Source organism: Zea mays, chromosome 10, assembly GCF_902167145.1.
Source record: "Zea mays cultivar B73 chromosome 10, Zm-B73-REFERENCE-NAM-5.0, whole genome shotgun sequence".
NCBI lineage: Eukaryota > Viridiplantae > Streptophyta > Magnoliopsida > Poales > Poaceae > Zea > Zea mays.
In genome coordinates this window covers 61,939,202-61,950,298 of record NC_050105.1, presented here as the reverse complement: position 1 = coordinate 61,950,298, position 11,097 = coordinate 61,939,202, and the positions used below count along the sequence as shown (strand labels likewise).

Sequence of the window (11,097 nt, the reverse complement as noted above, 5' to 3'; positions counted from 1 at the left end):
CGCCTGTCAGTGAATGTTGCTATTCTAGCAAAGGGAAGGTGTTTTTTCGGACCTTCGGCTTAAAGCCTTCGTCCATGTCGCAATCTAAATTTATTATTTTAACAAATTAATATTGCGAGAGGCTACTGTTGGGGGCCTTCGGCTTCCGAAGGTCCTCAAAAACAGGATTTAACAGTGTCTCTGGAGTATAATGTGTGAACAGGTATCTTCGGACTCGAGTCGATATCACAGTAGGAGAAGCCCAAAATAATACGAAGGTTGATACAGTGCCGAAGATGTGAGCGGGAAAGCTTCGGCGTGGTAGCAGAAAAGGAAACCGACTTAAAGATGAAAAGGCTATTCAGACCTCGGTGGATTACTATAGAATTACTACCAAATGTAAAGGGCATGGATGTAATTTTATATGGGTTGTGTCCTGTGCCTATAAATAGATGAACAGTACCCCCGTACTGTTCACGCTGACTTGGCACTTGCTTTTGCATCACACTTGTACTTTCATTTCCTTCCAAGCCGAAGGTACATTTGTAATTTGATGTCATTTCTATTTCTTTATGATAATAATGCAAAAATAAGTTAATAATAATATATGTTTGTTTATGTTGCCCTTCATATTTCATATGATTCATTTATCATCATTTTATGTTGAGTTTATGAAGGTGCACCCTTCATAACCTTCGTCCGAAAATCATTATATCCTAAGGGAGATAATGCTTCGAAGGACGAAGGACCCTACCGTTTAACATTTTCTGTGTTGCCTTGTTCTTAAGCCGAAGCATTTGAGAACAAGTCCCCAACATCGCCATCTACACAGAGGAGAGAGGACACAGGAAGGGGATACCTTGACCAACCGAGAAGGAAGTAGAGACGCTTCCCCCCATAATTAATTGATCAGCAATTTCCAGAGCTGAAACCGAAATCGCACTCAGTATCTAAATTTCACTTGATGAACCTTAATCGCACTCAGTATCCCACATACTTGCGCTCGAACTCGTGGAGGAGGCGGCACCCGGCGCAGGCGGTCCAGAAGGTCCCAGGTGAGAGCACCTAGAGGGGGGGTGAATAGGTGATCCTGTGAAACTTAAACTTATAGCCACAAAAACTTGTTAAGTGTTAGCACAATAATCGCCAAGTGGCTAGAGAGGAGTCTCAACAAAACACAATACCACAAGAGATCAAACACAGAGATCACACAGTGGTTTATCCCGTGGTTCGGCCAAGACCAACGCTTGCCTACTCCACGTTGTGGCGTCCCAACGGACGAGGGTTGCAATCAACCCCTCTCAAGCGGTCCAAAGACCAACTTGAATACCACGGTGTTTTGCTTTGCCTTTCAATATCCCGTTTGCGAGGAATCTCCACAACTTGGAGCCTCTCGCCCTTACACTTGAGATTCACAAAGAAATACGGAGTAAGGGAGGAACTAGCAACGCACACAAGACTCAAAATCAGAGCAACAGCACGCACACAAGTCGCAACAAGAGCTCGCAACACCACTCAATGAGTTCACAACTCAACAAGAGCTCTAGATGCTATCACAATGAACCAAATGCGCGGAATCGATGTCTTGGTGCTTAGGAATGTTGTAGGAATGCTTGGTGTACTCCTCCATGCGCCTAGGGGTCCCTTTTATAGCCCCAAGGCAGCTAGGAGCTGTTGAGAGCAAATCTGGAAGGCTGATCTTGCCTTCTGTCGACTGGTGCACCGGACAGTCCGGTGCACACCGGACACTGTCCGGTGCCCGATTTCTTTCCTTAAACGGCACAGCCGACCGTTGGCCGCCAGAGAGCTGTTGGCGCACCGGACATGTCCGGTGCACACCGGACAGTCCGGTGCCCCCTTCTAGCCGTTAGCTCGGCCACGTGTCCCGCGCAGATCGCGCGGCCGACCGTTGGCCCGGCCGACCGTTGGCTCACCGGACAGTCCGGTGCACACCGGACAGTCTGGTGAATTATAGCCGTACGTCGCCGGTAAATTCCCGAGAGCGGCCAGTTCGCCCGAGTCAGTCTGGCGCACCAGACACTGTCCGGTGCACCACCGGACAGTCCGGTGCTCCAGACCGAACAGCCTTTTGGCTGTACACAGCCAACTTTTCTCTGACTCGATTTCTCCTGTTTCAAGCACTTAGACACAATACATTTGTCTTCAAAACAATGTACTAAGGCTTAGAAACATACCTTTACTCTTGATTTGCACTTTGTCCATCCATGGGTATAGATTCACATTTAAGCACTTGTGTTGGCACTCAATCACCAAAATACTTAGAAATGGCCCAAGGGCACATTTCCCTTTCAATCTCCCCCTTTTTGGTGATTTATGCCAACACAACATAAAGCAACTAGAACAAGTGCAATATCACTTCAAATAAAACTCAAATTTATTTTGATTCAATTTTGGCATATATGGATCATCCTTTGCCACCACTTGGTTTGTTTTTGCAAATCAAAACTCAAATTTCTATCTCTAAGTCAAACACACATGTTAAGTCATAAAGAGAGTCATTTCAGGAGTATTTGATTCAGGATTCCAAAAACTCCCCCTTTTTCCCATAATCAACATTTCTCCCCACAAGAAGCCAACTTTTGACAAGAGAGACAATAAAAGAGTTTTGACAAAACAAAAAACTCTATTCTACTATTTTCAAAATCTCTCAAGTGGTAGCTGATCCATTTATCACTTTGGCCTTTATTTTCTCCCCCTTTGGCATCAAGCACCAAAACGGGATCAATCTTGGCCCTTTAACCCCATTGCCTCACCAAAATCTTCAATTAAGAGCAAATAGGCAATAAGAGTTAAAAGATGAACTTGGAAAAGTTACTCTTTTCATCGGAGTGCAGTGGAAGTCTTGCATGGTCCAAGTCCACCTTTTCCCTTTTAATTCTCCTTCGAGACTAAAACAAGCAAACTCAAGCATATGGTTAGTCTCAAAGGGTCAAGTTGTAACACATCTCCCCCTAAAACTGTGCATCACTTTGCAACGGACTTGTGAGGTCCAGGGAGTGTTTGTACAACTTGAGCACCATACTAAACAACAAAATGCAAAAAGGAACATGATCAAAAGCATAAATACATGTATGCTACATTTCAATCCAAGTTCCGCGAATCTAAGACATTTAGCTCACTACGCAGCCTGCAAAAGGTCTTCTCATCTAGAGGCTTGGTAAAGATATCAGCTAGCTGGTTCTTGGTGCTAACATGAAACACTTCGATATCTCCCTTTTGCTGGTGGTCTCTCAAAAAGTGATGTCGGATGTCAATGTGCTTTGTGCGGCTGTGTTCAACAGGATTTTCCGCCATGCGGATAGCACTCTCATTGTCACATAGGAGTGGGACTTTGCTCAGATTGTAGCCAAAGTCCCGAAGGGTTTGCCTCATCCAAAGTAGTTGCACGCAACACTGCCCTGCGGCAACATACTCGGCCTCAGCGGTGGATAGGGCAACGGAGGTTTGTTTCTTAGAGTTCCACGACACCAGGGACCTTCCTAAGAATTGGCACGTCCCTGATGTACTCTTCCTATCGACCTTACATCCAGCATAGTCGGAATCTGAGTATCCAACCAAGTCAAAGGTAGACCCCTTTGGATACCAGAGCCCGAAGCAAGGCGTAGCAACCAAATATCTAAGAATTCGCTTCACCGCCACTAAGTGACACTCCTTAGGATCGGATTGAAATCTAGCACACATGCATACGCTAAGCATAATATCCGGTCTACTAGCACATAAATAAAGTAAAGACCCTATCATTGACCGGTATGCTTTTTGATCAACGGACTTACCTCCTTTGTTGAGGTCGGTGTGTCCGTCGGTCCCCATCGGAGTCTTTGCGGGCTTGGCGTCCTTCATCCCAAACCGCTTCAGCAAGTCTTGCGTGTACTTTGTTTGGGAGATGAAGGTGCCGTCCTTGAGTTGCTTCACTTGAAACCCAAGGAAGTAGTTCAACTCGCCCATCATCGACATCTCGAATTTTTGCATCATAACCCTGCTAAACTCTTCACAAGACTTTTGGTTAGTAGAACCAAATATTATGTCATCGACATAAATTTGGCACACAAAAAGATCACCGTCGCAAGTCTTAGTAAAAAGAGTTGGATCGGCTTTCCCAACCTTGAAAGCATTAGCAATTAAGAAGTCTCTAAGGCATTCATACCATGCTCTTGGGGCTTGCTTAAGTCCATAGAGCGCCTTAGAGAGCTTACACACGTGGTCGGGGTACCGTTCATCCTCGAAGCCAGGGGGTTGCTCCACGTACACCTCCTCCTTGATTGGCCCATTGAGGAAAGCGCTCTTCACATCCATTTGGTACAACCTGAAAGAATGGTGAGCGGCATATGCTAGCAAGATACGAATTGATTCTAGCCTAGCCACAGGAGCAAACGTCTCCTCAAAGTCCAAACCTGCGACTTGGGCATAACCTTTTGCCACAAGTCGAGCCTTGTTCCTCGTCACCACCCCGTGCTCGTCCTGTTTGTTGCGGAACACCCACTTGGTTCCCACAACATTTTGCTTGGGACGAGGCACCAGTGTCCAAACTTCATTGCGCTTGAAGTTGTTGAGTTCCTCCTGCATGGCCAATACCCAATCCGGATCTAGCAAGGCCTCCTCTACTCTGAAAGGCTCAATAGAAGAGACAAAGGAGTAATGCTCACAAAAATTAACTAATCGAGATCGAGTAGTTACTCCCTTGCTAATGTCACCCAAAATTTGGTCGACGGGATGATCCCTTTGAATCACCGCTCGAACTTGGGTTGGAGGTGCCGGTTGCGCTTCTTCCTCCATTACGTGATCATCTTGTGCTCCCCCTTGATCACACGCCTCCTTTTGATGAACCTGTTCATCGTCTTGAGTTGGGGGATGCACCGTTGTTGAGGAAGAAGGTTGATCTCGTTCATCTTGTTCCTGTGGCCGCACTTCTCCAATCGCCATGGTTCGTATAGCGGCCGTCGGAACATCTTCTTCATCTACATCATCACAATCAACAACTTGCTCTCTTGGAGAGCCATTAGTCTCATCAAATACAACGTCGCTAGAGACTTCAACCAAACCCGATGATTTGTTGAAGACTCTATACGCCTTTGTATTTGAGTCATAACCTAACAAAAACCCTTCTACAGCTTTGGGAGCAAATTTAGAATTTCTACCCTTCTTCACTAGAATGTAGCACCTGCTCCCAAATACACGAAAGTAAGATACATTGGGTTTGTTACCGGTTAGTAGCTCATACGAAGTCTTCTTGAGGAGGCGATGAAGGTAGACCCTGTTGATGGCGTGGCAAGCCGTGTTCACGGCTTCCGACCAAAAACGCTCGGGGGTCTTGAATTCTCCAAGCATCGTCCTCGCCATATCGATTAGCGTCCTATTCTTCCTCTCTACCACACCATTTTGCTGTGGTGTGTAGGGAGCGGAGAACTCGTGCTTGATCCCTTCCTCCTCAAGGAACTCCTCCACTTGAAGGTTCTTGAACTCGGACCCGTTGTCGCTCCTTATCTTCTTCACCTTGAGCTCAAACTCATTTTGAGCTCTCCTGAGGAAGCGCTTGAGGGTCCCTTGGGTTTCAGACTTATCCTGCAAAAAGAACACCCAAGTGAAGCGGGAAAAGTCATCAACAATAACTAAACCATACTTACTTCCTCTTATGCTTAGATAGGCGACGGGTCCGAAGAGGTCCATATGTAGCAGCTCGAGGGGTCTTGATGTGGTCATCACATTCTTGTTGTGATGCGCTCCTCCCACCTGTTTACCTGCCTGACAAGCTGCACAAGGTCTATCTTTTTCGAATTGTACGTTAGTCAAACCTATCACGTGTTCTCCCTTTAGAAGCTTGTGAAGGTTCTTCATCCCCACATGTGCTAAGCGGCGATGCCACAACCAGCCCATGCTAGTCTTAGCAATTAAGCATGCATCTAGACTGGCCTCTTCTTTTGCAAAATCAACTAAGTAAAGCTTGTCGTCTAATACACCCTTAAAGGCTAGTGAACCATCACTTCTTCTAAAGACAGACACATCTACATTTGTAAAAAGACAATTATATCCCATATTGCATAGTTGACTAACAGATAGCAAATTGTAACCAAGAGACTCAACTAAAAACACATTGGAGATAGAGTGCTCATTAGAAATTGCAATTTTACCTAACCCTTTTACCTTGCCTTGATTCCCATCACCGAATATAATTGAATCTTGGGAATCCTTATTCTTGACGTAGGAGGTGAACATCTTCTTCTCCCCCGTCATATGGTTTGTGCATCCGTTGTCGATAATCCAGCTTGAACCCCCGGATGCATAAACCTGCAAGGCAAATTTAGGCTTGGGTCTTAGGTACCCAACTCATGTTGGGTCCTACAAGGTTAGTGCAAATATCCTTAGGGACCCAAATGCAAGTTTTGTCTCCCTTGCATTTTGCCCCTAACTTCCTAGCAACTATTTTCCTATCCTTTCTACAAATAGCAAAGGAAGCATTTAAAGCATGATAAATTGTAGAGGGTTCATTCATTACTTTCCTAGGAACATTAACAACATTTCTCCTAGGCATATTATGAACAACATTTCTCCTACCAACATTTCTATCATGCACATAAGAAGAACTAGAAGCAAACATGTCATGAGAATCAAAAGCATCATATGCGTTACATCTCCTATAAGCATTTCTAGATTGTCTCCTATCATGGTACATAAAGGCATGGTTCTTTTGCACACTACTAGCCATAGGGGCCTCCCCTTTCTCCTTGGCGGAGATGGGAGCCTTATGGCTTGTCAAGTTCTTGGCTTCCTTCTTGTAGCCAAGTCCATTCTTAATTGAGGGGTGTCTACCAATTGTGTAGGCATCCCTTGCAAATTTTAGCTTATCAAAATTACTCTTGCTAGTCTTAAGTTGAGCATTAAGACTAGCCAATTCATCATTAAGTTTGGAAATTGAAACTAGGTGTTCACTACAAGCATCAATGTCAAAATCTTTACACCTATTGCAAGTTTCAACAATTTCTACACAAGATGTTGATTTACTAGCTATTTCTAACTTAGCATTCAAATCATCATTAACACTTTTTAATTTAGAGATGGATTCATGACAAGTAGATAATTCACTAGAGAGCATTTCATTCCTTTTAATTTCTAGAGCAAGAGAATTTTGTGCACTAACAAATTTATCATGCTCCTCATATAAAAGATCCTCTTGTTTTTCTAGTAATCTATTCTTGTCATTCAAAGCATCAATCAACTCATTAATCTTATTAATTTTAGATCTATCTAATCCCTTGAATAAGCATGAGTAATCTATCTCATCATCATCACTAGACTCATCCTCACTTGAAGAAGCATAAGTACTAGTATCATGAGTGCTTACTTTCTTCTCCCTTGCCATGAGGCAAGTGTGACGCTCGTTGGGGAAGAGGGATGACTTGTTGAAGGCGGTGGCGGTGAGTCCTTCATTGTCGGAGTCGGAGGAGGAGCAATCCGAATCCCACTCCTTTCCGATATGTGCCTCGCCCTTGGCCTTCTTGTAATGCTTCTTCTCCCTTTTGTTCCCCTTTTCCTGGTCACTTTCATTATCGGGACAGTTAGCAATGAAATGACCAATCTTACCACATTTGAAGCACGAGCGCTTCTCCTTTGTCTTGGTCTTGCTTGGCTGTCCCTTGCGACCTTTAAGCGCCGTCTTGAAGCGCTTAATGATGAGGGCCATCTCCTCATTATTTAGCCCGGCCGCCTCAACTTGCGCCACCTTGCTCGGTAGCGCCTCCTTGCTCCTCGTTGCCTTGAGAGCAATAGGTTGAGGCTCATGAATAGGACCGTTCAACGCGTCGTCCACATATCTTGCCTCCTTGATCATCATTCGCCCGCTTACGAACTTCCCCAGAACTTCTTCGGGCGACATCTTGGTGTACCTAGGATTTTCACGAATATTGTTCACCAAATGAGGATCAAGAACGGTAAAGGACCTTAGCATTAGGCGGACGACGTCGTGATCCGTCCATCGCGTGCTTCCGTAGCTCCTTATTTTATTGATAAGGGTCTTGAGCCGGTTGTATGTTTGAGTTGGCTCCTCGCCCCTTATCATTGCGAACCGTCCAAGCTCGCCCTCCACCAACTCCATCTTGGTGAGCAAGGTGACATCATTCCCCTCATGAGAGATCTTGAGGGTGTCCCAGATCTGCTTGGCATTGTCCAAGCCGCTCACCTTATGGTACTCGTCCCTGCACAAAGAGGCTAGCAACACAGTAGTAGCTTGTGCATTTTTATGAATCTGTTCATTAATAAACATGGGACTATCCGTACTATCAAAGTGCATTCCACTTTCTACAATCTCCCATATGCTAGGATGGAGAGAGAACAAGTGACTACACATTTTGTGACTCCAAAATCCGTAGTCCTCTCCATCAAAATGAGGAGGTTTACCAAGTGGAATAGATAATAAATGAGCATTAGTACTTTGAGGAATACGAGAGTAATCAAAAGAAAAGTTCGAATTGACCGGTTTCTTTCTCTCGTATTCGTTGTGGTCGTCGTCCTTTTGGGAGGAAGTAGACTCATCGCTGTCGTAGTAGACGATCTCCTTGATGCATCTTGTCTTCTTCTTCTTCCCATATTTGCGTCTGTGGCCCGAGCCCGAGTCGTTGGACTTGTCATCCCTTGGCTCGTTGACGAACGACTCCTTCTCCTTGTCGTTGATCACGATTCCCTTCCCTTTAGAATCCATCTCTTCGGGCGGTTAGTCCCTTTGTGAAGAGAACGGCTCCGATACTAATTGAGAGCACCTAGAGGGGGGTGAATAGGTGATCCTGTGAAACTTAAACTTATAGCCACAAAAACTTGTTAAGTGTTAGCACAATAATCGCCAAGTGGCTAGAGAGGAGTCTCAACAAAACACAATACCACAAGAGATCAAACACAGAGATGACACAGTGGTTTATCCCGTGGTTCGGCCAAGACCAACGCTTGCCTACTCCACGTTGTGGCGTCCCAACGGACGAGGGTTGCAATCAACCCCTCTCAAGCGGTCCAAAGACCAACTTGAATACCACGGTGTTTTGCTTTGCCTTTCAATATCCCGTTTGCGAGGAATCTCCACAACTTGGAGCCTCTCGCCCTTACACTTGAGATTCACAAAGAAATACGGAGTAAGGGAGGAACTAGCAACGCACACAAGACTCAAAATCAGAGCAACAGCACGCACACAAGTCGCAACAAGAGCTCGCAACACCACTCAATGAGTTCACAACTCAACAAGAGCTCTAGATGCTATCACAATGAACCAAATGCGCGGAATCGATGTCTTGGTGCTTAGAAATGTTGTAGGAATGCTTGGTGTACTCCTCCATGCGCCTAGGGGTCCCTTTTATAGCCCCAAGGCAGCTAGGAGCCGTTGAGAGCAAATCTGGAAGGCTGATCTTGCCTTCTGTCGACTGGTGCACCGGACAGTCCGGTGCACACCGGACACTGTCCGGTGCCCAATTTCTTTCCTTAAACGGCACAGCCGACCGTTGGCCGCCAGAGAGCCGTTGGCGCACCGGACATGTCCGGTGCACACCGGACAGTCCGGTGCCCCCTTCTAGCCGTTAGCTCGGCCACGTGTCCCGCGCAGATCGCGCGGCCGACCGTTGGCCCGGCCGACCGTTGGCTCACCGGACAGTCCGGTGCACACCGGACAGTCCGGTGAATTATAGCCGTACGTCGCCGGTAAATTCCCGAGAGCGGCCAGTTCGCCCGAGTCAGTCTGGCGCACCGGACACTGTCCGGTGCACCACCGGACAGTCCGGTGCTCCAGACCGAACAGCCTTTTGGCTGTACACAGCCAACTTTTCTCTGACTCGATTTCTCCTGTTTCAAGCACTTAGACACAATACATTAGTCTTCAAAACAATGTACTAAGGCTTAGAAACATACCTTTACTCTTGATTTGCACTTTGTCCATCCATGGGTATAGATTCACATTTAAGCACTTGTGTTGGCACTCAATCACCAAAATACTTAGAAATGGCCCAAGGGCACATTTCCCTTTCACCAGGGGCAGGAGCGGTGAGCGCCTCGTAGGCCTTGGTGGCGCGGTCGAGTGCCTCCTCGGCGGCGGCAGCAACGGAGGGGTAGGCGGCTGCGGTGGTGGCGTCGAGGCCGACGCGGAGGGACTTGATGAGCGACTTGAAGTGGCGGCAGAGCTCGGAGACGGAGAGCGGCGAGGCGTCGGGGTCGTCGGGCTCGGGCAGCAGCAGCGCGGCGTGGTGGGAGGAGGCGTCGGCGAGGAGCACGTTGGCGGCGGTGGCCACCACTGGGGCGCGCGGGGAGGTCAGGTACAGGCGGGTGGCGCGGAGGGCGTACCTGCGCGCGAAGGGCGTGCCTGCCCGTGGAGAGCTCCGACTCGGCCAGCGCCAGGAGACGGTCGGCCTCGGCCACGGATTCAGGCCCCGATGGCACGGTGGCGATGGGTTCGCCGGCCATCTGTGGGGAAGGGGGACTGGGAAGGCGAGACTCTTCGATGGATAGTGGACGCCGATGATGGGGCGAGGAGAGTGGATCGCGCCTTCCATGTTGAGATGGGGCTCGGTCGCACCTTCCACGGCCTTCCATGGGGAGCCAGGGCAAGGTCGTCGCGGTGGGGCAAGAGACCGTTGATTGCGGGAGGCCATGGAGAGTAGACCGCGCCTTCCCTGTAGAGTTGGGTGCAGAGGTCACACCTTCCATAGAGAGCCAGGGCTAGATCGGCATGGTAAGGCGAGGACGCGTTGACTACGGAAGGAGACTACGGAAGGACGCAGCGAGAGAGACGCGGCGCGAGGGGTGGATCGGCGTAGGGAGGCGGGGATCTCGGGAACCTTCCAAGCTGGGATAGATGGCAGAACCGTACACCGTTTGTTGTGGACGTCTACACTAAGAACTTAAGTAGTAGTAGAGATTGCTCAAGAAAACCGAAAACCTGCACGAAGCACCAGAAAATTAAACTGATCAGTGAAAAAACCAACAACTAAACTGCAGGGCTCCGCAGCTGAAGAGTCTTCGTCTCATCTCGTGCTACAAAATCTCGAAGCTGGCCCTCAAAGAAGCAATAAGAAAGTTCCGCATGCTGGCCCTCAAAGAAGCAATAAGAAGGTGTCACACTACTCAAGTTCCACC

The 11,097-nt window shown here is 47.5% G+C and overlaps 1 protein-coding gene across 1 annotated transcript; it reads right to left on the bottom strand.

Annotated features, from left to right (window-relative positions):
• Nucleotides 1-803: 803 nt before the first annotated feature.
• On the bottom strand, nt 804-10,514 carry LOC109942823 (uncharacterized). The gene is made up of 2 exons (XM_020545371.1): nt 9,995-10,514; nt 804-904 (listed from the first exon to the last, which is right to left on the bottom strand). Exons 1-2 carry the CDS (start codon nt 10,512-10,514, stop codon nt 804-806), a joined length of 621 nt encoding a protein of 206 aa, XP_020400960.1.
• Between the last annotated feature and the right edge of the window lie 583 nt (nt 10,515-11,097).